Here is a 27,933-nt window from a genome sequence, read left to right as displayed (position 1 = left end):
TAAATAAGTGATACACAACCCAAGCAGACAAATGGAAGTAGTATTTATTTCTGAAGCACTGAACTCACAGTACAATATTGTATTGCAGTAAAAACTATGTAAGTAAATTATATTATTGTAGGTTGGTTAATCATTCACTCAGACCCACAGGGAACAATGGTTTCACATAAGAATACTAAAGAAAAATCTGCAGATAACCAAAGGTGCAATTACAAGCAAATTTAAGCAGCATAGTATAAGGTGCTTTGTTTCAGCATTTGTATAATCAAATTAACATTAGCAGATAGATTGAAGGAATCTCACTTCTACCAATGATAACAAATGGGAGAATCTAAAACTCATTCACGTGCTAATTTGTAGCAGGAAAGTGCTTTAAGAAAAACGATTCACAAGGTGAAGATCATCTGTTTTACACAGCTCACTGTGCTCCTCCAGTGGACAATTTAATTTTGGGGCTACCATTGATGTTATTATGTATTAATTATAGACAAGATTTAATGATATATCAGTGATATATGTGCTAGAATTTATGATAAAACAATATTCTAGTATAGCACTCCGTGATAAGAATTCACAATCAAACATCATCTATTAAGCTTACATTTCTGCAATGTATCAAAGTCCAATTATCATTTTACTGCTTTACCTCACACAGTGTCTATTGCACTGCGGGTTTCTTTGAGGTTTCAGTGATGTAACCAATACGACAGCATCTTTAAAACAGCAGAAAATGGTTTCTGGACAATCCAAAAGGCCATAAAAGAACAGTAAAGGATAAAAAAGTTTTAAAACTATTGTAATAAGAGGCAACAATGCTTGAAGCAAATGTAGTTTGAGGTGTTTGGCATCACAAAGCGTTTCATCGTTTATGCAGGATGATGTATTTGGAGGAAATCCTATTTCCACGTTAGAAGTAGGGAAGCGTGTACCATAAAATAGCCTTAAGGAATCGCTCCCTGCCCCCAGTTTCCAGTTGCTACTCGTTAGTGCTTGACATGCTACAGCATAAAGTTTGTCTAAACATATCTTTCAGGTTCCACATACACTGGACACCCAATGAGAGGGACTTGACAAATAATAGAACCTAGTTCCAAACGTAGTAATGCACCAGGCATTTCAGAAGGTCATGAAGTAGCTTATTTGTACCAACTCAGCCAACAAGGGAAAACATCTCATTTTCAATTCACTTAAAACCAGATGAAGGCAAGATTATTTCAATAACGTACATTTCAGATCCCTTTTGTGTGGTTAGTCTCACCCTTGTGATTCACTAATGCAGAAAGAACTGGAATTGCAAGAAGCTGGTTCAGGTACAGACGTATTTATCAGATTCTCAACTTGTAATTAAAGTTTACACATCCTCATCTATTCTGATACTGCAGAATTCCCTCAGTTGCTGCACTGCTTCTAAAGCCATTTAAAGTTCTGAAGACTGTATGTTTTACAGGGAAACCACAAATCAAATATTAATGAACTGATGTTACATAATGAGTTACCAAAGAACTCTCATACTCTTTGAGAGTAAGTGTCAGAGGATCAACCTGCAGGCTGTCATTGATAGCCACCAGGTAGGTAACAGCGGCAATACAGGTCTACACATAGCACCCAACTGCGGTGTCTAAGCCTACTGACAAGTAACTAACTTAAAATAGATGAATAGTATCTCATTGTAAGCCCATCTTTATCTTTGATGTTTTATACAGGGAAATACCTGATTCAGTTGTGATCTCATCCTATTATCCTCCTAACTGCCTCTTTTCCACTCTTGGTGCACTTCCTTTTATCTGGAGCTTCTGGGAAGTCTGAACACTGGGCCTTGAGTCAAGCAATATAATTAAACACCATTACTCTGCAGAACAGGATTACAGTTTCATTGCAAGCCTGAAAGAGGAGAAGCTATGTTAGGAAGGTGGTAAGACTTGAAATAATATGAATGATAGACAACTGCTAACCTCTATATGTCACTACTTGTGCTGTGACAGCAACTAACGACCTTGTAGCACACAAACATTTTACAGTCCTTCAGTTCTTACAGGATTATAATAATATTAGTGGTAACAGTGGCTAAAGTAACATTGAGAAACTTCCATACTTTGTCATATCAAAGTCCCTTAAAAATCAACATTGATTTTAGTGAGCTATTCTACCTCGTTAAATGAAATAATGTGGCACTCATCAACAAAACCATCTTTACACGTCTTTCCTGATCAGCACCGGTTTGCTAAGACTACAAAACTCAGAGAACACTTGGGAGGAAATCTGGCTTTGCAGAATGTTTCACTGTTTTTTGAACCACACGATTTGCAAAGAAACTACCAGAGAACATCAACGTTCCAGCTGCTAAAATACTGACCAGGTAGTGGAGGACAGCATAAGTGCTCCCACACATGAACAGGACTTCTCCTACAGAACAGCTGTGTCATAAATTGTTGTATTTGTGCTTCTAGTGCAGTCCCATTACCAACAAGGATACCCTCCTTCAGAATCCAAAATCAACAACTTCAAGCCTCTCAACAATCCTACGTAAAAAGTGCTTTTTAGGCAAAACTGAAATACTCCTTAATTATTACATATTGCATTCAAAGCAGTATTTGTGATCATTATACAAATGTACATCTGTGCTCAAATTATAGTAAGGTGGTAAAAGCTCATCAGAGAGCACCTTTCTAGACCCTTATCTTAGATCAACAGCTGCAAAAGCCACACTGTAAGCCTAATATGTATCTTCTATCACAAGAATATTCACACCTTTGATTTTTTTTCCTTCCACGTAGCTCTGAGAGACCAGTTAGCAATATGCAGAACCTCCAAGTGGACGAGCATCTTTGTATAAGGTATAACACAGAGGTTACACAAACCTACACAGCAGCTTAGGGTGAGGCCTTCAATATATGTGAAAGTGCTGACCATGAGACGCAGGAGATGAGCATGACACAAAATTCACCAGCCAACACAGCTGAGACCCAAAGTGCAAAAAGCACATTCATAAATGTATATGGAGAAGAAACAAGTGACGGAGTTGCTCCATCTTTAGCTCTGTCCATCCTTGTTCCATCCAGTATTCAACAGAATCAGCGTATTTAAACCAAAACACATTAACGTGACCATTTCTCTCCATCTCCAGTAAACTAAATGGGGAAAACTGGGAAAAAATAAAAGCATCCTAAAAGGATTCTTTTGCAGAATCGTGATCTGCATTCTAGAACAAGCAATGAGTAGAAATCTGGTTAGATGACTCTGTATCTAAATATAAGCTAACTCTCCATGCCATACTGGCAAGAGAAAATAACCCTGTGTTTTATAGACATGATTTTAACATGAATAGCCTCAATCAAATCAGCAGAACTACTTGTGTTGCAAATTATGTGGGTGTCTATTTATTTGTAAACCTCAGACACAGCTCAGCTGTCACTGCATTCCTCGATGGCCTAGAGCTATACAGTTGGTTATGTGTAAGAACCCTCTTAAGCCATTATTGAGCTGTAAGTTTCTGCACTGATCTTGTGATGAGAGCAGTCCTCTGTAACAGGCAGCAAGTGGAACAGTCTGTCATGCAGTGGCTCGCTACAGTGACCAAAGTCTCCATACTACATAAACTTCTACTCAAACTGCCAGCAAACCCTGAACATTTCCTTACAGCTAAGATCAAGACAGAGAAGTGATCCAAGGCCATGGAAATCTGCTCAAATACTTATTTGTTCACATTTCTTTTCTCTTGCTGACACATCCTCAGTTATATAGGACTCCTCCTGTGCTACCCAAAAGGCTGGATTCTGACTTGTGGCTCTATCCTCCATCTTCTCTAAAACAGCAAAGCTGTTCTAGAGGAATACTGTTCCAAATATTTGATTGTTTCAAGTATTTGATTGTTCTTTTGAGTAGATCCCAAAGTTTCTGAAATAGACTCCAGTTGCACTTGAAAGTTTTTGTGTACAGGCGTGATTTTTTTAAGAACAGATTTTAATGGCACAGCAATACTGACAAGCTCTAATGTGTGTGCTGCTCTATCAGGGTAGCTTATTATAGCTGTATCTGACGTCAAGTCCTACGTAATGCCAAAATAGTTGAATGAAAAACCTTCCGATATGCGTAAGGCCCACATTCTTAGCTGCATTCATAGCAGCTAAGCGTAATTCATTATCTATGGCTCTCCCAAAACCACAGAAAACATAGTGCACCAGAAGAAGCAGAGCAGATGTGCATTCATCATTCATGAATGGGCTCCTGGCATCTGTCAGTGATTAGCAGGAGTTGTGCATGAACACTAGCTGCAGTTCTCCTGGAAGCCGTCTCATAAAACAAAAACAATCATGGGATTTTCATGCATGTAACACTGATGAACTGCAGGTCTAAATAAGACTCACAACATAAGTCCACATTTTTAAATAGGCCTTAAGCTATTATCAGTTCACACTGAAGCACACCTACTGCTTACATCAAAGAACCGTACAATCAGAAGACAGGTTAAAAGCCAGTGACATTTCTGTATAAAAATAATAAACCTTTTAGACAGAAGCCAAAAGATAAATATCTACGATATCTTCAGTCTTCAATTAGCTCATTAAAACAGAACCTATTCTTTAAAACGTATGTTACAAATATGCTACAAGGCGTATCTTACAGAAATGCTACAAATGGGAACCTGCTGCCTTCGTCATTTGAGAATCTTTCAAATGAACATTGCCAAACACTGAACCTTCACAATCAAGTTTATTTGACAACAGTAACTGAGGACAGAAAGAAGACCCAGACAAATTAGAAAGTGCTTAGCAACTTCCCTCCAGATTAAACCCAGACATCAATTAATTCTCCAAAGCCTTCAGTGCCATTCAGTGCTCTCACCATAAATTAGCACATAACAGCAATGGGTTGTCCTGACTTGGAGTTTCAGTGGTTGATAAAAATGAATAACATCCGCTATCAGAATGCTCAAGTGGTTGTAATTAAAGGAATCGATTCTAACGTTGATCTCTGGAATATAATGGGAGAATGTCTCTTAAAAGAAAGAAAAAATATCTAGTTAAAGGAAAACAAAGTGCAACTTCTTCTGCAATCCCAATGGACTCTTTAAGGTCATCAGTTCAATACTACACATATTAGTCTAACTGTCACAAACCTTCCTTTCAGCCAGTGTAGATGCATTGACCCCTTTTGATCCAGGTCAGCAGTTCTCAAATTTTAGATCAATTTCTCTTCCCAGGAATACTCAGGAAAATATTTAGGCAGACCCTACACACTCATGTATTATGCATCAATTTGCATAACATACAAAATACATTGTTTGCAGACACATACACATATTCCAATATATACACAGTAACTCTATCAGCACACACACACCCTTCCTTCCCTCTAGGAGAGCTTAGGGAGCTAGGCCTGTGAATAAGGGAAGTGGAGCTGCAAGAGGAAAGGAAAGAAGGTGCAAAATTTCTCTAAGGGTATCTTTACATGGGTAATGGGGGAAGCAAAGATCGAGAAGGTGCTGCTGCCTCAGAGCCCATCTCTGAGGGTGTCAGTAAGTGGGGAACCATTTGTTCCATATCAAACACTGCCTGGGCCTGCAGCATCCAAGCCAAAATCTCCTGCTAGAACCACAAACAGGGCCAGAGAGATTTCTCCCAGTGCTGTCTAGAAGGGGCACATTCCTCCTGCTCACCTACAGCTCCTGCTCACCTATACATCTCCTTCCACTGCCACTGCAGCTGCTCCTACACCAAGCTCCTCAACATGTTCCTTGAGCTACAGCAAGCCCAACTCACACTAGTCAGTGGACAAAGAAGTGCTTGGAAGCTTCCAGTGAGGCAACAGGAACGCACTACAAGGAAAGACAAGTTAGAAGACAAAATGGTAACAGGAAAAAGGTTGTGAGCTACACCATCCCTTCTCTCTACCTCCAGTCTTTAGGGTAGACTTCTCTCAGCATAAGTCACAGCCAGAAGTAAATAAACCACTCATGCCTAGGCACTGGGAACCTGACTGTTCTCACACCAAGATCTGCATTTGAGAACTGCTGGTCTAGTTGAACTAGCAGCATGCAGAACTAGAAACCTAACATCTTAATGCCCTCTTAGTGCACAGCAGCATACAAGGATTAAAGTAAAATATGTGCTTCAGTTAGCTCTGGCAAAAGTGTAATGCCATTGTATTTCAGTAGCCTGATAATTAGGACTTTAACAAGATGCCTACACGGCTTATAGTATTTCCAAACAAAGAAAATACTACAGTGGCAAAGATGAGGGTAAATCTACACAAGGGAAACAGGCTGCCAACCTACTCCATACAAACAATTTGCCCAAGACTAAAAGAAATTCAGAGAGCACAACTAAATGCATAGCATTTTACCATTATTAGTGCTTCCACAGGGTCTGTGGACACTTCAGTTATTTCAGTCCAAAAACTGCTGTATGCAGGAAAAGTCATAATTGACAATACAGCAAGAAAGAAAATGTAAATGGAGTTTAGGTTATGAAGGTGCTGGGGTGTTGATTTTTAACAAGTACATAATGGGGAATATTTAACAGAATATTAACAGAATATTTCACTTCATGTTTTCCCACAAACTCCCCCTTTAACTCAATGCATTATTTGGGCTTTACCACAAACTTATTAATTGCTGGGAACTGCAAAGGACCACGTGATATAATCAGCAGAATATCTTCTTTTTTTCAAGTCTGTGTGGGGAAAACCCCAGATGTTCAACAAAACATCACAGTAACACTCATGCCATGCTGAAGTCGTTGGCGTGTTACTGCTGGCTTAGTCACAGAGTAACTTGTTTAAACCTTCATGTTCACCCCCTACGATTCTTTCAATGAATTGATACGTGCACAGATTTTTAATGCAGGTCCAAGCTTAATATTCATTGCACTCATAAGGTGATCCTCCTTCAACAACAGGAGAGCTTGTCCATCAATTTCTTGTGCTCTAAATTCATCTGCAATATCTTGACAACCTAAAGGCAACAGAAAAAAATAATTACTGGGTTAGGAATGTGCATCCCTAGACACAGTGACTGTCCATACTCGAGCTTTACAATTACACAATTCCCAGCATTTACCTCTTTACCTTGTGGAACCCACAGCATATGAAGGAGTTCAGTAAGTTCAATAACAACAAGAACTTCTAAGATAATATGAAAGTCATATTTACCGCAGTATCTAATTACACCATAACTACTCAGGAATTACTTACTGGAAAGTTCAAGTCCCAGCACAGACAATTTTCTCATTTCATAAAGAAAAACAGTTGCCATGTTCTTGTAATAGGAAGAAACAGATGATATCACACAAATAGCCACCATCACACAGATACTTTCAAACAATAAAAACGTGCTTATTGTACCATTAGCTACATCTCAAAGAGAAAACTCACCTTTGTTTTCCAAACGATGTTAACTCCATTGAGATAAACAAAGTGCAATTTTATTTGCAGGCTTTATCACACCTGCTTCACTAGTATTTTTTATCAATAGTTCATTTATCAAACACAACTTTAAGTTGGTTGGATTTTTTCTTTAAATGGTAAACTCCTTCTGAACCCAAAGTAGCATGGGTTCAGACCGAGACCTACAGCATAATAAAGGGAGCTCTTCATGGATTAGACTGTTCAAAGGAGCTGAAGGCCCCTTCCCATTTAACAACACTATGGAAACAAAAAGTTGCTCAAGAGCTGTCTTGTCTGTACCTCTGTTACAAAGACAAACATCTAAATAACGTGAATAAGAACACTCATTGCCCATTGTTTATTTGAAGCTTCATTCCCTGTAGAGAAGCTGACAAAATAAAACTCCAAAGTGCCAAAATACAAATGTAGCTACGTAACAAAACTTCTGGCAGGCTGTGAATATTTTATATTTTAAACATCTAGGTCTTAATGTGGATAGAAATTTGTAATTGTAATAATTTTTCATTGCATACATAAAAATATCAAGTATTAAAATTTAATATTAACTCATTTGCTGAATAAATAGAAAAGATTCAGCAGCTGATGGAATATTCTACAAGTAATTGTTTCAAAATAGAAACCACACCTTGAGGACAATATTTTTGTTTTCATACTTGCAAATGAATTGTGTTTATAATGTGTTACATTTTTAAGAACATGAATAGTCCTTTATTCTTCTGTAGAACCTATGATCTGGGGGTTATGGAGTTACCCGGAGCTTCAAAGAATAAAGACAGCAAAATACAGACAGCAGCAATGTAATCACATTCCAGTGTCATCAGTAAAACACAGAAATACACTGCCTTAAACTTAAGGAACTCCACTTGTTTCTACAGACATCACCAAAAGTTCTCAGATGCAGATAACGTAACTTAATTGTAATTATAAACCACCAGAAGAAAGACTGATTTAAAACATCTCTGATTCAATTTTTTGTGTGACCTGTATTAAAAAATTAACTGGCCATGCATGTGTCTCAGCAAATAAGGATACATTTTGTAGGTTATCAGCCTAGTGGGATACACAGCAAAATGGTTCAGCATGCCAGAAATCAGTAGAAAATTAGGAAAAAGGCTAAGCTAGGTTTCAGTGTTTAGACATGCAAGTTATACAGGTAAACAACAAAGATTCTCTGTTATTACGGAGACCTGTCTTGTCTTCTGGAACGGTTACAATATGTGATGACATGGAATGGCATTCCTGGGAAATGGAGGGGTGTAAAATTTAAGGCTTATGATAAGCAAGAAATGATAAACAAACAAATGCCAAATAGCCTGAAGATGATATAAAGACAAGCACGACTACTGAGCTAAGGAAAACGTGTGTAAATAAAGTGAAACAAGACGTTTTTCTGAGAACAGACTCAGACGCTACTTTTTCTGTCTTCTATGTAATCTGTATAAGGAATTCTCCATTTCAGCAAAGCTACGTAAAACAAAACTTAGCTTAATAGAAGAAACCTGGTTATCCTTATTTAGTGAATTATATCATGATGAGCCTTTCAAATTTTTCACTCGCATAAAATGAAAGGACTCCCTTCTTGCTTTTTCTACTGAATAAGCAGTAAGGAGGGAAGTAAAGAAATAAATGTAAAGGGGAAGAAGTGTGTCTGATCTCTCTACTGACCTCTTGAGAGAAATCAGACTGAAGGGAAGAACACCTCTAGTCTCCATCAGCTGGGGTGCAACAGCAGAAGTGGGACTAGTTCTATCAACACGGGATTTGTGCTGAAGGAACAAGCAAGAGGAAACAAATCACATTCCAGCCTCTAGCACCAACTAACGAGTACACTTGTGCTGTTACCATACCACCTCCTCCTCAGAGCGATGCTAAAAACCAGGAGTTTTACTGTTATGAATCTGCAACAAGTAACTGCACATTACATACCAGGCAAAGAACGTATAAAGGCCCAAACTTCATCAACAGTCCATACCGAAGGGTCTGATTGCACCACAGGTAACAAGTTAATGCTCTCTGGCAGTTTCCTAATTCTTAGCTCCCTAAGTTCACGCTCTCTCTCACTCTGCCTTCGCAGACGGGTGGTCATCGCAGTAGGAACAGCATCTTCATGAGAAGCCATATCTTCTTCTGCAGACGGATAAGTAACTGGAAGCTGGAAAATACAGTACAAATACACTACACTATTGTATTTTATTTGTAATTCCCAGAACAATGCCATAATTTTAAGCAAATATTCCACAGACCTGTCTAAGAAAATGATCTCGTGGTGCCCCATCAGGGCCACTCGGTCGACGCCCGCGTCGCCCAAGACTTTGGCTATCTGATTTCCGATTCCAACGATTGGTCTTGTCTGATGCAAACAGCCCAAATTTCTTAGTGCAACTAAGGCTGTGCCTAAAGAAGTAAGATATATTCAATAATGCACTAATAGTTTTTTGGACTGAATTCAATTGACTTAGCAATAAAATGACATCGCTGTCTACAGAAATGCTGCCTAATTCTAGACAACAGCAGGTGTTGCAAATGTAAGAAAGAAAAGGCCGTGTACTCTAACCCCTGGTTTTGAAGCAAGATCATATACATCCAGATCACCCCACCCCCAGCAGACACCCATCCTTCCTGTTCTAAAAAAATTCCATGATAGAAACAGCTTTGCATTTTGTCACGCACTCAAAATTCTACTTCTCTAAAACATCTTCTGAGAGCTTAATGTCACCTTTTGCTTTCATTTTCTTTACCTGACAACCAGTCAAATGAAGATGGAGGAAAAAAGCCCAACTCCTTCCTGAATAGAATTTCACGACTGGTGTCCTAACAGCTACCAAAGAAAACATACACGTTTCCACTGCTTAAAATGGGAATGTCTGAGGGCAAGTATGAAAAGAGCAGCTGACATAAGAGAAAGATGATCTCGAGGCACACTGATGCAGAATTAAGAGGCAACTTAAATCTATTCCTTACAGAACTATTACCCATTTCTAAAACATCTGGGATTAAATAACAATTTTCCATCTATGATGATGGAAGGATTTGCATTCAGACCTTGATTATTGTTTCTATCTTGATATACCCATAATAAAAAAGTACAATAACTCAAAGAGAAAGATGTACCTACATTCATTCACCTTTGCCAATGACATGAAGGTAAGTTCAGTGCTTTTCCCCCAGCACTGCATAAAATCATAAGAAAGCCCACAGACCAGTGTTTTATCTCTGATACTGCCCAACAGCAAAATACATACGACAAAGACACAGTGACCTGCGGCCCACAAACCACTGTCTGAGTTCCCAAAACCTAACCAACCCTTCATAAATATCCATCAGCATTCCTATAAGCCCCTCTGCATTCACTACATCCTCTGAAAGAGCTCCACAATTTACCTATAGGTTTATCTTCCCGAAATACATTCCACAATACCAGTCATTTGTATCCCACACAGTCTGCTTCTTTATTTTTCAACATATGACACTATTTGAGTGCTACTCCATTAACCAGATAACAACAAATAGTAGACAGAGTACCTTTTAGCACAGGATGTAGAACAGAATCGTTTTGATCGTAGAAATTTGTTTGGATATCCCATTTTTCCACAAAATTCACACTTCAGGAGTTCATTTTCAATTTCATCCAGGCCCTCTAAAGGAAGGAGTGAGGCATAAAGAGAACAGATTTAATGACAAAGTTGTGTTCCAATTTTTCATTTCTTATGCAGAAACGTACAAGGTCTAAAAATACATCTATTAATTAAGAATGCTGATTAACAGAAAATTATGCCAAACTAAAAAAAATCATGGATTTCACTCTCCATGTAAGAGAACTCAAGTAAATTGAACCACAGATTAAATTATTCAGTGAAGTTAGTCAGCACTGTTTGTTCAATTTCAAACCACCCATGAACAAGTGCCCTCAAACACATCCATCAATCAAAAAAATCCAACACTTTACAGTCCTTACAAATTGTTTTGAAAGCATTCATTAAGAGAACCATGCACTCCAAATTCAAGCTCTCCCGTAATGAAATGCTGCATTGAACCTGAAAATGCTTCATTTGAATAAGCAACAGCTACAACCAAAAGGGGCACTTACAAAAGCAAATAATGCATTCAATCTTATCCATTACAAAGATAAGAAAAGGATTATAGCATCTACATCAGTTTAAAATCTACTGTGACAGGTTATTTTTTATTATATTGGTGAGATGAGCAAGTGCTTCTCCTGCTGCCTGGGAAGCACACAAACTGCTGAGAGAAGCATTAGTAAAAGGAGACTTAGGAAAGCCCTGAAGTGAGACACACGCTGCCTTGCACTGACATGCTGAATGCCTACACCCTCTTCTACTGACAGAGCACAGCTAGTACATACTCGAGAAGAATACCACCACCATCTCTGCATCTGACTTTCAGCATGAGGAAAAAAAAAAAATAAAGCAACACAAACTTGCATCCATGCAACATGTCAATGAAATACATTGTTAGGAGCAGAACTGGCACAATCTGAAATGTAAGGCAAATCAAAAAGCAACAAAGTTTAAAAGGTTGAAACCATTATTGGAATGACACTTCTGATGTACTGGGATTCAAAGGCACAACTGAAATAAAAACTCCACCAGCAGTGCCCAACTGAGGATTATCACACTGCAAGTCTCCACCTCATGCCCCGAGTTGAAACTGGAAACATGTCAGATCTGAACTTTGCAGCCAAAGCTAAATAAAGACCAGATTTACCCTTCAAATTAATCGCTCTCTCCAAAAAACAATCAAAAAACCCCACAAACTACATAACGTGGGAAAAAGGCAACAACAGCTTAAGGCAATAACTGATGCTAAAAGCCTTTTCTATATTAAGTGTTCCTGCCATATACACGCAATCTAAATCTTTGTTTAGTATCAGAAAATCTCCACTGCTTGTCTTGTGCACATGTAGGTACCTCCCTGGATCTCTCCTAGCTCATCTGTTGAATAACTGCAAATTGGGTACATAAATCTAACATCAGCTTCCAGGAATGAATACTGAAAACAGAAACACGAGTGCTCGAACAATTCCATATAGGAACAGACAAGCTGTCTGGCATTTGAGAGACGCTGCAGTGTTAATCCTGAGATGTTCTTCAGAACTACTAAAAACAAAACTGAATTAATATCTACTGCACTAAAGGCAAAATAGCTACTGCAACAGAGGTACAAGACTATTCTAAAAGATACAGAAGCAGCCCCAAAACTTCCCTTGCTTCATATGGGATGAAGCAAAATTAACATAAATTCAGAAAGCTGTGCTCTTAATCAAGAAATCAAGCACTCACTAAGAACTTACTAAGCTATGTGAGCTAAGGGATTGGCAAGTCTCACTTTGTCCAGAATAGCATAAATCCACTGTACTGTTAAACAACCAAACACATCAAATGAGGTCATGCAATTTATCTGATGACTTCCCCCCCCCGCCAAGCTTCTTGTGCTTGATGGTTTCACATCACCGGACTTGACTCCCAAAGAACTAATTACATGGAAGCCCTCAGTGGGAAACCAGGCCGCCATTCAGGTACAGAGAAAAAATAACAGGTTTTGAATTAAATGAGACAAAAGTTTAGTAAAAATGTAGTCACACTGCAACCCCCACCATTAGTATGCCAGATCCTTACTTTTTGAGGCTTCAATGCCGTGCCTATGTGAAAAATGAGGTATGGGCCTCAAATTATGAATGTTTTACATTAAAAAATGAACACTGTATTAATTGTTTCTTCATTTTTCTACGTAGACATCCTAACTGCAACACAATCAAAAGTAACAAAGCAGAGCACTTCAAATATATTTAGCCTAAATTAGGCTGTTGCTGCAAAACACAGAGGGCTGCAGACCGCACAAGTAAATGCAATCACACACTCAGACAATCGAGGAAATTGATTTATTTTCAGGCACTGTCTCCACTGTCTCTTATTTTTTGCACAGATATGAACACACGGGAAGACTGCAACCCATCATTTTTTCAATGATGAACTTCCAAGCTAAACCAGCTTTTATTAGAATCAGTGCTACAAAAATACTCTTCGTTTCAAGCAGAAACACATATTGCCAGAGCTGTGAAACAAAACGTCCTCAAGCAAAAGTCCAACAGTGCTTATTTAACGTCACTATCAGTAAATATTCTTCTCAGATTTAGAACCCACTGTAAAACAAAGTTCTTAACTCATTTGCAATCCTTGCCCAGAAAGGCAGAGGAGATATAAATCACTAAAAAATTATTTATGAGTATGTGATCATTAGGGAGACTGAGTGCTGAGCTAATCTGTTTGTTGGGACATAACAAACACAATCAATTTCTTCACTGTGCTTCAGTACCATTTACCAAGGCAAGAACCACAGTACCTAACAAAATGTCACTGGTATAGGAGCTTGCAAGATGGGCATAAGAAAAACTGTTTTAATTAGGCGAGAATGAATAATGCATGCTGTAGGTGGCAGCTGAAGCACAGCTATGGGAACACCTGCTACTGCTCAGCACACAGTCCTGACTTTCTCAGCCACAGCCCAATGCAGACCTGTGGCCTCATTTTCTACGTGACAGCAGGAGTAGCAGGCTCTGTATCAGCCCCTTCTTACTCTGCTCACTATGGTTTTGATATCAAAGAAGAAAAATAACTATTTTAAGACTAAGAGTTGTATCAATATGTTACAACAAATTTTTAGCAGATCACCAAAATCAGCCCCTGGGCAAACACTCAAGATGTGGAACAGAGGATACACAGCTGGCAGAAAAGCACTGGACTTTCTAGCCTTGGAAGAATTTAAACAGTGAATTAAAGAATGACTTGGTTTTTCTGGGACGGTCCATGCTTTTTCTGTTTACTATCATTTATGAGACTGCCTACACTTGGGCTTGAATGCTTATAGTGATGCAACACGCTTGAAATACTTAATTGCTGAGTTCTAAAGAAATCTACAATGATGAGCAGTTCAGATATTGCATAGGGAACTTGGGTGTTTTAAGCTCATGAGCTGCGTGAACCAGAGACCACTGCATTCTAGGCACGACGAGGCATAGCTTCCTGACACTTGTATGTTTCCACAGCAACTGCTGATACGGTGTGTAGCTATAAACATTTAAAAACAGTTTGTATTGGAGATGGTGTAAAGACTAGAGGAAAATTCCAGATGTAAAGACAAGATGGATTTCTGTAATAGATACAGACCAGAAGGGAAAAAAATGGATATTTAAACAAAAACTACCAACCTTCTGCAATCATATCCTCTATCTCTGTGTCCGATGAGTTGTCTGCATGTTTTGAATTCTGCAAGTCTGATTCAACACACATAACACTCATGATTTGACCCTCCACTAGCAATCTTTTTTCTGCAGGCTGCTCTACCAGCAAAGATGAACGACTTACCTATTGCAATAAAAGCAAAGCAACAATGGTTAACTGAAGAATGAATAACTGGAAATAGTATTTGCGAGTTAGATTGAGATCAGCAGTATCATTTCTATTCTTTTATCAATGAGTCATCAATATATAGCATCAAAGTTCTACACACCTTTTCTCAAGCAAATACAGACTCATTTGTCTGCAGAGTTTGCAATTACATTCAACAAAGGAAGAAATATTAAATCAACAGAAAAAAAGGGACAGGGAAAAAAAAAAGATTATATTTGTTAGTGAGGCAGAAGGTAACATCCTTTAAAAGCAGAGGCTCAGTGGTTTAAAACTGGCCACTAGGGGATTTAAAGTTTTCGACACTAATTCTCACCAGACACATTACTGCTTGGTAATGGGGTACTTAAGGAATCCTCTCAGAGGTTTAATTTATCACTTAAATTGAGGTGTGTAGGAGACAGACAAGCATAATACAAAGTTATTGTAAATGTTAGTCTAAAATCACCTTCTGTAGTTATCCCTGGATAGCCTGTCTGTTACCTTGCCATTGAGTGATACCGGAAAGCCAAACTGTAGCATAATTTCTCATTAAATACGTAAGACAAGTCTACCGAAGTGCTGTAAGAAACAAATTACCAAGCAGGGAAAACATCCATGCCGACATTTGGAAAAAATATTCCAAGTTTAATGACCTGAACATCTAGAAAAACACCTTTAAAAATATTTTAAGAATTAGTAGTTTAAAAAAAGAAAAAAAAAATAAAATAAAAAAATCAAAGCAATTTTCGCACTTACAGGAAATGGTTCCAATCCCTCCTGAATCACAAAGCCTTCAATAACATGAGTTAGGATCTGTGGTTTAACAATAGCCTGTGGAGGTTTATTTTCTAGACTAGGAATGCTGTTGGGCATTGACGTGCTGCTACTCCTTGTTGTTGCAGCTGGAAGCAAAAGAGGTGGTGGTGGGATAGAAGCATGTGACGGATCAGATGGAGATTTAATTACTGAGGCACTGACTGATGATGTCGCTGAAGGTAGTCCTGCATGGTCTGAAAAACAAAGTTTGTGATTTTTTGTGACTTAAGTCTATGTATACACTCAGAATTATGGAAAGAAGAGATATAAACACACCCAGCACTGTACCCAGTGTCCTGTAACACAGACTAAGCTCTGCAGTAACTCAAAACCTGATTTTCCTTGATTGACTAGTTCACAACCAAATGGTCCTCAGGAACACATCATTTTACTTTCCTGAGTTCTAAGCAGAACAGCTATCTTAGTTTTATGTTTGTTCTTACCTGATAAAGGCTCTTCTGAATTAAGTGCGTCTCCATTCCCCAAGGTTATTGCTGGTGGAGACAAGGTTGGTGGCGTAGGCGTTCTAACCATATTGACACAATCAGACTCTTCAGGCATCTCTTCTTCACATACATTCTCCACTTGGTAAATCTACATTCAAACAAACTATCAACTTAGGGATATTTCCAGTCTACCTTAATACTTAAAAAGAGTCATATAAAAACAGTTGTTTTGTTTTTTAATTACTAGTTTAAGTATTAAAATATGCTCATTTAATAAATACTAATTTTCAACTGCATATGAGACAACAAACTCTGTGGGCATCATGATGACAATGGAGAGAACAATTACTTTGTTAAAAAGAACAGGATTTTAGAAGAGGCACAAATTCTTCTATCAAATAGATCAGAGAATCCAACTTTTTCCAACAGCAGATCTCCACAGTTCCCTTATTATAATTTGCACACACCTCTGTAGCTATTTAAAGACTCCTGCAAAATGCAAGCTTTGTAATTTAATGACAAGCCTGCAATTTGTTCTCCATCTTACACAGAAGTGTAATCAAACAGAAGATGGTTTCTGAGCACTTACCACTGGTGTTTCAATTGGTACTGATGGCTGAACTTGAAGATTTACTGCAACAGTCTGAGGTGGTGGAAGAGTTTGAAATGGCAGCTGGACCAAAGCTTCTGCAGCAGGAAGTTCTTCCTCAGAAACCAAAGTGTTTTGAACCAAAACTTGGCCCTGAGATAGAATTTCAGGCTGCACTTGTAAAGACTGTACAGATTGCAATGGCAGTTGTTGTATCTGGGTTGAAGATGTTGACAGATGTGGAGGAGCTGCAAGAGGGATAGGTGTGGACTGCAAGGCTGAATATTGTTGGTGTGGTGTGGAGGACACTATCTGCTGGCCTGGGGAAACCAAGCTGGGCTGATCTACTGGTCCTATGTGTACGGCAGGGGAAGGTGGAAGCGGGAGGTGAGATGGAAGATTAAGTGGCTGGGCAATTGGTCGCACTGGACTGGTAGTAGTTTGTTGAGGGGCAGACTGCTCTGCCTGAAGAGTTGCTGGCACAAGAGAGTTTGCCTGTGACTGGATAAGTGCTTGAGGATGAATAATTATTGTGGGTGACTGACTAGGGGAGTGGGAAGGTGGAGGGGATACCACTACTGACTGCTGAGCTGACTGGGATGGAGTGGGAGACAGCGGTAGAGGTGGAGGATGGATGTGAATAGGTGAGCAATGAGACTGCACGCTGCTAGGAGCTGGAGGAAGACTATGGCTTGGGAGTGGAAGACAGTGTTGTGACGGAGGGGGCTCCTGTCCAGAAGGAGCCTGAAGTGCGATCGGCTGGACTTGCTGCTGCTGTTGCAGTATCAGCTGATGATGGGAAATTTTGGAAGGCGGTGAATGAAGTGGGATCTGCTGATGTTTTACTAGAGAATGGGGCTGTAATGGAGAATATGAAGCTGTGAAAGGGGAAAAAAAAAAAGTGACAATTAACATTCATAACCTTGAGTGCAGAGAATATTATTAAAAAACAAAAGGAAGAAATGAAGTTTTTACTTCCTAGTATGCCCAGCACAACTTTTCCAGACCTCCATATCCCAGTTTAGTAATACCTCATTTGACAGAATATAGTACACAAGGACTTACTAGTAATTCCTTAGTGCCTGAGCACAGGCAGACACACACATTTTTCCCCATGTGCCTCTTCTTGCTTTCTCTTTTCCACTTGAGAAATAATTTGCGTCTTTTATTATTTATTCTGCTACTAAAAATGGACTTCATTCCATCCAGATACAAGTTCTGTAAGTATCAGGGCTCAGTAACTGAAGCATGTCTTACTTCTTTAAGAGCTGCTACTAGGACAAGCTAAATCCCCAAAATTCAAACCAATTCTCTAGGCAACCCTTACTCTTTCAAAATAAGAATACTAAAAAGCAAACATGTGGCAGGCAATGCAAATGCACAGCTAACCAACTGCATGCTTTTCTTGATCTATTGCTTAATTAAGCAGCAACTATTACCTATGGATTTTCAAACTTATTTGAAAAAAAAAAACAAAAAAACAAAGTAAAAACACTCTGATGACACTAAAGATGATCAACAAAATGCATTTTGGAGGAAACAACGGGCCTGAGGTGGTTTCAATCCACATGTGCCTTCACTGCTTCTCTTAAGTGCACACACAGTGAGCAGTAATGAGAATTGTTTGTACTGAGATTCAGTTGCACGCTGCAATTGCTACATTGCATTTGCACTGTGATTTCAGAACACTGCAGTGACACCCTCCTTTATCAGAGTCCCATGTAATGTCAAATACTAACAAATAAGTAAATTTAGTATTAAACATTATACTTTCATTACAAAAACCTAAAAGAACCAGGGCAGAAAGCATTAGACTCTGACAGAACCGTAATATACAATTTCACTTCTACAGCTTCATTCTCATCCTACCTGGTGTTATTAACTGATGTATGCTTGATGTCCGTGTGACCGGTGTATTCCGGCTCTCTGGCGCTGGGCTATCACCTTTTCTATTGCTTTCTGAGGATTCTGGCTGGTTGCCCTTGGTGCTGGTTGCAGGTTTATTAGCACACAAAGACAACGACTGAGTTTGACTGCTGCTTTTTGGTGGACCGTTCTGTGAACTTGACAATACACCCAACTTCTGACTGCGCAACGTCAAGTTCTGAACCTGAAAATTTAGTAAATCATGAAGACAACCAGGTAAACATCTATGATAAAAATAGCAAACGAGAACATTCAACTGGTGTAACTTACTTGGATTTCCAAAAGAATTCTAAAGAAAATCCATTGCTAAAAACTTTAAAAGAAACTGCTAAGAAAGAACGGAAGATCTTTCATGAAAGCAAAAATTAGTTGGACAAATGTTTGCTTTTCACAGCAGGAGACAGTAACTAACACTCTGTAAGGTACCATATGTTTTTCCAGATCGTGTATCATTTGAGTAGTGAAATGACAATTCTAGCTCAGCTGAAAGCATGAAGCTATTGAAGGTAATAAGGATGAGAGATAATTACAATGAGATGAAATTTTACACCCAGAATCCAAGTCTTACATATAATCACCTCACCTCTCACCAACAATCACCTCTAAATACATGATGACAGTAAAGAGAGCACACTGCCAAATGTACAGAAACAGTATAATTACTGAGTTTTGTAGCTAAATAAAACTTGAGCATAAAGTTTCCTTACTTCCCAGTTTTAGCACGCACAGTTTGGACGCACCCTTAAGAAATTCACACAAACTCACCTGAGTAGCTGCAGACTGACAGGACGATGAGGAAGATGAAGAGACAACAGGAATGTCAGACTGGACAGCAGCCACAGTGGTCGCAGGGGTAAAAATCAGCTGTTAAGCAAGAAAAAAATACCAGGTAACAGAATAAAACTTTGAAGGTACCATAAAGAAAAGCAGTGCTGTATTTTTAAAGGGAAATATGTGTTACGCATCATGATGTACAGCTTCTAAGAGTTCCTTTTTTACTTTTGGATGAATTTTATTTACTGCACTACGTTAAGTAAATATAATTTAACATAAAATATTTGTTCTATAGATTCAGGAGAGTATTATATATAAATATACATTTCCAGCTTCTACATACGAATTTAAAAAAGATTTTTCTTCCAATCCTACGAGTGAAAAAAGGCAGAAAAAAAAAGTCAAAAGTAGCCCAATTTCTACAACATTAAAGGAAGAAAACTTTGAACATCTTCCAATCTGTCAAAATGTTATTCAATAATTATCAACTCCAACTACACTAAGTTACACTGCAAGAATCAACCAACCTCAAGTTGCTAATTTCAGTATATCAATATGCCTAAATGTCATTGATTTCTTTAGCAACAATACAGCAAAGACAAGACTTATTGGAAGGCCTCACGTAGAACTTCGGTAATTCCTATGAAATTTCACACACTGTATGTAGGGATCAGTTGGTACAAGACTCCCTACAGACACTATTCAACAAAAAAATTATCACTACACAGGTTTCTCAATGTTGCCCTTTAAGAAATAGAAATGCTACACTTGTAGGAAATGGGAAGAATCTAAGGATTTTCATATGAATCTAAGGAGAATCAATCCAACTCAAATTCTGGAGAGAATCTTAGTTAAATGCAAGAAAACCAATTCTTGATGTAACCAGTGTATTGGAAAAAGCCCTGTCCTGAAAATGGGTAGATTCCTGTATGTCCCTCCTACACAGGCAGAAAAGAGGCATGTTCTGTTGCTATTTTTCCTGTGCTTGACCCATTTAACAATCATAGTAAGACCAGGCTACATGAGCAGACTTCAAATGGAGAACTAAGCTATAGCAAACCTTTTGTTCCTCTGACTTCTGAAGCGTTCCAGTGTTTGATATTTATACATTAGTAACAGAATTCTCAATGCTACCTGAAACTAAGGAAAATACCAAAACAATTCCTGGAAACAAAATAAGAATGGAAACAGTATCATTTTGGGACAAAAACAAATCAAGCCATCCATCAATTCTAAGGACTGTAACCAAAACCTACCATCTGTGCTCGGAGATACATCTGAGCCTGGCTTGCACTCAGGGTAGGAGAGGTACTCCCTAGCAACATAGTCTGCTGGGTAATACTGCTGCTGGTGGTGTTGGAGGTCTGTGAACGGCTTATTATCTGTGCAGGTGTAGGAGAGGTGGAGAGGTTAATCTAAGGAAACAAAAATATTGCTTCTGTCATGGAAATTCAATCATCCTAGGATTTAAAGCCAGAAAGCCTTTGACAAAAATGGCAGGGTCAGTTGAAAGCTCTGAACTGTAAAGATACCAAAAATGTATTGAGCCATACATCAAAAAACTGCTTTCTGGTGAGACTGTACATTTTCATTCTCAAACTACAAGGAATATTTAGCAGCACATAATAACAAGCATTAACAAATATAAACCATCTTACAAAATCTGAAGAAAATACACCTCATAGAAATACATACTTATACAACACATAGCACAAGCTCGTCATTTTTTAAGAAAAACATTTGAATACTATTGAAATATCTTGTGTTATATGACTGGACTGACAGCTCCTGAGATGCATATTACAAAACTTGACCAGGATGCCTACTTACACTGCCATACACACTTTGATTTCTCACACAGACACTAGAAAGTGACTGGAAATTACAGCTCTCTCTAATTTCATATTAAACGCTCACAGAAAATTTCTTTTTGGCATCAAGCAAAAGCTGGTTTGTTTTTCTAACACATCTAACAGAGTTAAGTGCCCAGCTCTTTTACATCACTTTAAGATTTCCTTGAAAATCCAAAAAACTTCCTCTCAAATTTAATGAACAAATAATTTTACTTCTAACAATTGTAAGCCAAAGCAACACTGTGAGAGCTTAAGAAAGCCATACAGTTACATCACTGAAGCTATGCACTGAAGCCATGAACAGCTTGAGGGCATGATTAATAAGCAGGATGTCTGCAGGACTAACAAAGTCCTACTCAAGGCAATTGCAAAACTGTACATAGGAGACTGTGCACATCTGAAGATGTTATTTAAAGAAATACAGTGTGAACTAAACACAATGCTGCTAACAACAGACCTGAGCACGTGATTAGAACATGGATAAAGTAAGTTAAAGTGCATAAAAGATGCATGGTAAGAGATGGTAATAGAAGAATGAAAGCTACATACACTTTAACCAATTTCCTATGTGAGAAATGACTTGGATTCGTTACATTCAGTGCTCTGTAATCAGTGATATACACAATTATTATTTCAATCTACAGTTGTGCCCTGACCAAATAAACTAATGTGGAAAAAACCCAGCAAGAAATGAGAGCTCAGGGAGCGATTCCTGCAGCAGTCTGAACAGTCACTAATGCCTGTTGAGTGCACAGCTGCCCTTCAGGGTACCAAGAGTGGGCTGGAACCAGGAAAGCCTCCAACACCAACCAGCAACAACAGCTTGCACCAGGCTGAGTGGCAGGCACTGGAAGTGCAACCAACACTTACTGCAGTCATCATTCTGCTATTTAGCGATCCTGTAGTACTCTGCTTAACCACACAGATTTAAATACTGAAGTATTTTCTGTGTTGCCAAATAGTTATAGAATAACCAACAAGGGTTGAGATGGATGGAGGGCTTTGTTCAGTTACGTACCGAGGTCTGCGACATGCTTGACTGCTGAGTGACACTCCCAGTGGGGGAAGTACATTGCCTCCCACCTGACAGGCTTGCCTAGATAGCAAGAATAGGTGTCAAATACTGAAATCAAAGAGTGTTTAAGTGATGTTCATCATATTGCATAAACGGTCAGAAAAACTCCTCTCTATCACTAACTTTCTCTGAGTTAGCAGCAGGAATACTGCTCAGAGGAACTGGTTTTCAAAGTGAACTCCATGCTCTGAGCTGTTATCTACAAGGTGTCAAATGCCTTAAACTCCTTCCAGCTTTCAGGCAGACTCTCACAGATCAAGACCTGAACACAAATTACCAGAGGCAAAGTTTATCAAACTGCTAACAATGGAGCTAACAGATCAGCTCATCACCTATGGTGTTCAGAGCTTGTATTATGACATCATTAAAAACTGTTGTTATTAGAGCTCGTGTTATAATTTTTATTATGATTAGAAGCCTCTAAAATCGAAATAAGTTTAATAAACGCTGCAAGGAACATTCTCATGTCTTCCAGAATTATAATTAATGTACACACAACAAGTATCTACAGCAGTACAACCATTCCTGACCTTCAGCTGAATACACAGACAGTGGTTTAGATATAGATATTTTAATAGACTGCATACCAAAACTTCTTAGCCTTCCCCAACCTAAATCTCTTCCCTGTGCCTCCATAATAGCATACATATAAATCTATCACAAAAAATAAATCAATAAATCTGGACCTACTGGAAAAGGTATGTAATTAGAAGCCAAGAACACATCCTACTTCTGACAATAAACAGCTGCATATCTGAAGTGTTTTTTTGTTTTGTTTTTTTTTTTTTTTACCTACATTGCTGCTTCCTCATACAAAATATTTACCAGCCACCTATCTCTGCAAGACAGTATTGACAGTCCAGTCAGCTGAGGTCAAAGAAAGTCTTTTCACTGCTTGAGTTTTCAGAACAGGCCTAATCCAATGTTCTGTGGCTATTAAAAGTTTGCTTGAGAAATGAAATGTACCGTTGTCATTTACTACCTATATTTCCACACGTGCAGTTAAAACTGAATTTTGCCTTTACTTACAACACAGCCAGGCGTGTGGCAAGTCACACCGACATACCAGATGTTCACTACTTGAACCTGACTCCACTATAGCACACAGCTATTCACTGCTTTCCCCATCAACTTTCAGAAAAAGATAACGGGAAGAAGATTGAAGTGGTCTATTTGTAATACATATATCTTTTCCTGTTTGATGATTTACATGATGCATTATAATGTATGCAGTAAAGCATGGAATGGACGCCCACTGGAGCACCTACAAGGCTGACTAAATCCTCCAAACAGTTTGGAGGAAGATACAATTCAATAGAACAAAGCCATTAAAATATAACACTGAATTATTGTGACACATTAAAAGCTCAGGCACTTAACCTGTTATTATGTTTGATAATGCTCTAGAATTGTAGTCCTACTCCACAAAGTAGTAAGCCACTACTGTTCAGCAATCTTCACTCTCACCTGTGGTACAGTTGCCAGACTCTGAAACTGGGTACTGCTTAAGTGCTGCTGCTGCAAAGCAGCAGTCTGCAGCATTAGATGCTGCTGCTGGGCTGCATACATCTGCTGGAGGTACTGAGCAGCTGAGCTAGGAGGACGATGCAAGGCCTGCTGAATAACCTGTGATGAATCAGTAGGTAATTATTACAATTATAAAATACACACTGTGCTGACACGATGCTGAAGTTTACCTGTATGAGGAAATAAAGCCAAATACTGCCTTTTCACATTAATTAGATAACAATGAATTTGCTCCATCACCACTTTTCTCAAGAAAGTTACCAAGCACAGTCACTATAAATACATCCAGGTTTACAAACAAAGCCTGAGCAATCCACTGTAGTGTCACAAATGATACTGTACATGCCTTACACTCTCAGATCACTTCCTACACAACATTCCATCTTCTGGAAGATGCATGCAGTATGTGAGATCCATTATCAAACCCAGCTGAATGGGCTGTACAGAATTCCAGGCTACCTCATTTAAACATCAATAAAATACGGGTGGATCCAAGGAGCAGAGTTGCACACACAAGGATACCTCTGGATCCCAATAGTCAACATAAGTCAAGTAAACACCTTTATGTTGTAGTGTTACTTTGTAGAATATTACGTTAATAATCTATACCCTTATGGAACACTGATAAAACCAGGGTTTCGCATAAGATTTTTCTCTCGTTATTTGGAAGGCAGGCCTATACCCTGCACTATCCTTAAGTGGTCTGAGATCATTTACTAAACAGTAATGAAACAGCATGAAAGCATTAAGCCAGACATTGAGAAAGGAGACGGCAATTAAGAATGGAAAATTAATTTTGTGCACTTATTTTGTGTAAAGTATTGTGCAAAATTTTGAGAGCATTGTACAGGACAGGAAACAGCATTTGGTGTCCCAGTACCTGGACAGCATGCCTGTCAGAGCCACTGTAGACAGATATCTGTGGGAGCTGTGTCCGGGACGTGGAGGTGGTAGTAATGGTGGTTGTAGATGCAGAACATGTTGTTGTGCTTGACTCATTCTCCATAGCTGAGCAGTGTTTGTCCAGCCTGATAGAATTGAAATGGAAGCAGTTCACTAACAAAAGCCAGTCACAATAGTCACAGAAAAAAAATACCTAAAAGCATCTCTGACAACTTATTCCTAACCTAACAGAACTGCCTTCTGTGGCAGAATACAATCTCACTCCCAAAGTTCTCATTACAACCAAAATGATTCTCATATCTCAATGTATGAGGGTTGTTTATCTTAGCTTATTTTTCAGTTTTAATATTATGGTTAACAGGAAATGTTTAGTTACTGTTTATTGCTTTTTAAAGGATGCTTAAAAAGAAGCAGGTGGGGAGAAATATTTCCTTTTTACAACAAAGAAGAGCTCAGATAAATAATCATTTAGACAGTTGCAGTGCACTAGGAAACAAAAAAGCAGCACTGCCAAGTGCTTAACAAAATGCCTTTTGGTGCTGCATCAACCAGCAGCACACTTGGGAGTTCCACCTCATGCTGCTGAAAGCAGAACAGTGTTGCCCCTCCAAAAACATGACTTGTAGACACTTAGAGAAAACATATAAAACAATGTCCTCCTCTCCCCAGAGTTCTCCATACTGACATGCACTGCACACATTGCCAGTTACATGAAATACCCAACCTTCAGTTGATGTGTGGTCCCCAACAGACCTCATGCCCATCACTGCATGAATATCTGCTATCTTTGACACTGAAGATTTGTGGCAATGAAGTTTGCTTTCAAAGCACAGACCCTACCACTAGAAGTAAAGGGAAGTAAGGCTTTGTTGTTAGATATTCAGACCTGTTGTGTATTTCAGATGTCATTTATCCACCTGCAGGAGAGCACAAGCTAGCAGAGCCAAATTAACCGTTTCAGTCGTAACAAGAACAACATCACTTCTGAAACCACTTCAAATGAATTTCACACAGCACTAACATAAACTACCTTGAAAAAAGATACGTCTCCTCCAGAGGGCATTAAAGACACATCAAAATATTTACACCTATAACCTGCCTAGCTTGTTTCAGCAGTTACACAACTGTTTAAACTAGCCTAACAACATCGATGTCCTTACCTCTTAGCCACATTTAAAACTTATTACTGAGATAAGCAATGTATCTCTCTGCAGAAGCTGAATCAGAAGCCCACCCCATGCTGTTGATGACCTTTTGCCTGAAAGTGCCTCATATTAAAACATCCAGTGTTGTGGCCTGGCATCAGGGTGCACCTGCAGTTCCCCTCAGGCAAGTGCCACCCTCGGGCCCCACCTCAGCATGACAAACAACGAGCTGTAGCTGGCAGCCATGGCATGGGAACGTCCTGCCCTCTGTAGGCTGAAACAACACTGAGCTGCCTCAAAGCTGACACTGTCCAAAGCTTCTCTCCATGTATGGGAGATTGGTAATCACAGTCTGAACCTCTGATTAATCAGTTGAGGCAAGTGTGGGGTCAGCTGTGGGAGCACAGGTGAGAGTGATGGAGCTGTGCTCCTGGAAGGGGTGGAGCTCGACTCCATCCCCTCTGAGACCTCATTTAAGGGCTGACTCCCACTGAGGCAGCATCTCTTGGAGATTGCTCTTCAGTGAGGACTGCCCCAGCTTCTTCAGCCAAGGCACCACCACTGGTGAGTTTTCCTTTGCTTATTCCTTCTGTACATTTGCTACCATCTGTATATTAACAACCAATACACTCCACATAAAATGAAAGGCAGGATGCTTAAGAAAATTGACAAAATACGCTTTTTAAAGTAAGAAAACCCAGCATGCATTAACAATTTAACAGACAGATCTCTTATAACAGAAAGCATGAAAAGCATTGACTACCTTTACAGCAAGGAGAAGTACATCAAAGCAATGCTGTATTTGTAACCATAACCAGTTCTCAGGTACAACTAAATACAATCTTCTGAAATTGTTCGTTAACTCCTCAAAAACATCAAAAAAGCAAAATTCCCAGCTTAGAGTTTGATTAAACAAGCCAGGACTGTTCACAACACTGTGTGCAGCTGTTCCTCAAAGGTCTTCACTGAGAGGTAAGCTTTAGAACACACACAACTCTGGCTTTGAACAATCACTGTGCATATAAAAGCAAGTCCAAGACACAAAGCACAGCAGAAAACTGCATTCAAAAGTATTTATTCAAATAGCGACTCTATTAAAGAGCATGTAACTTCAAGTTACACCATGCATAATGGAAATGTTCAGAAGCTTTTGTTCTCTCCCTGTTCTGAGACTTAAAGACCAAATATCCAAAGGAAGGCCAGAGAGTATCTGCTGCTGCACACCAGCATAGTGTATGTGTATGGCACCACTCCCACCTGAGAAACTTCAGCTTTCTGTATGCCACACAGTAAAAGCCAACACTGTTGATGATCTGCAGTTACTATGGGGAAACCAGTAGATTTTTTCACATGTAAAATATTTACTCGTTTCATTCATCACCTCCCCCTAGAACTCCCACCCATGTGGAGCACCAAAAGAAAGTAACAATTCCCCATAAATGCAACCTCTAGGAGTAGTGCTATGTGAACCTGGGAGGTACTAGAATACAATCTCTTCTGCTCCCCGCTTCAGCTACGCTATAAACCACCTTCAGCCAAACCTTGGAGTTACAAGGGACTGGTTCTGTTTTCAACGGAATAAAAAATAGGCTTTTCTTTGCTGCGCGGCACCCAGCCCACACAGCCGCGGGGCAGCGCGTCCCTGAGGCACCGACCCGGCCCCAGAGCACAGACGGAGCCGTGAGGCAGCCCCGCGGGGAGGGCACTGCCCCCCGCACGCCACGGCCTCGCCCGGCGCAACCGGCCCGCCGCGCTGCAGCCCGGCCTCGTCGCTCCGCTCTCAGCCCCACGGCGGCGGGCGGAGAGAGGGGCGGGGGGAGGCCCCCATCCCGGGCCTGCCCGCGGCCGAGCGCTGTCAGGGCGCGGGTCCCCGCCTACGCGCCCCGCCCCACCGCAGCCCGGCCTGGGCCTGCACGCTGCCGCTCCCCCTCCTCCGCGCGTCCCGCCGGCACACTCGCCTCGGACAAGCCGCTCACTCCGCTTCCGCCATCTTCTCGCCTCCCTCAGGGGGCGGGGCTGCGCAGGCGCGCTGCGTGCCGCGGGGCACGTGATGGCCTCCGCCGCCATCT

The 27,933-nt window shown here is 39.7% G+C and overlaps 1 protein-coding gene across 4 annotated transcripts; it reads right to left on the bottom strand.

Annotated features, from left to right (window-relative positions):
• Positions 1-28: 28 nt before the first annotated feature.
• PHC3 (polyhomeotic homolog 3) lies at positions 29-27,933 on the bottom strand. Of its 4 annotated transcripts, none has more exons than XM_072344507.1 (15): positions 26,073-26,195; positions 24,697-24,844; positions 23,757-23,915; positions 22,233-22,310; positions 20,618-20,776; positions 19,353-19,451; positions 18,531-18,771; positions 16,662-17,539; positions 16,070-16,220; positions 15,567-15,820; positions 14,630-14,786; positions 10,927-11,041; positions 9,648-9,798; positions 9,331-9,556; positions 29-6,952 (listed from the first exon to the last, which is right to left on the bottom strand). In XM_072344507.1, the coding sequence occupies exons 1-15, from the start codon at positions 26,108-26,110 to the stop codon at positions 6,798-6,800; spliced, it is 3,009 nt and encodes a 1,002-aa protein (XP_072200608.1). In that variant the 5' UTR covers positions 26,111-26,195; the 3' UTR covers positions 29-6,797. The 4 variants fall into 4 exon arrangements, with proteins under 4 accessions (XP_072200608.1, XP_072200609.1, XP_072200610.1 ...); XM_072344508.1 differs by having other exon boundaries at positions 20,618-20,743; XM_072344509.1 differs by lacking the exons at positions 22,233-22,310; positions 26,073-26,195 and adding an exon at positions 27,823-27,933.

Source organism: Excalfactoria chinensis, chromosome 9 (assembly GCF_039878825.1).
Source record: "Excalfactoria chinensis isolate bCotChi1 chromosome 9, bCotChi1.hap2, whole genome shotgun sequence".
NCBI lineage: Eukaryota > Metazoa > Chordata > Aves > Galliformes > Phasianidae > Excalfactoria > Excalfactoria chinensis.
The sequence above is the reverse complement of the archived record's forward strand: the minus strand, read 5'-3'. Positions and strand labels throughout refer to the sequence as shown.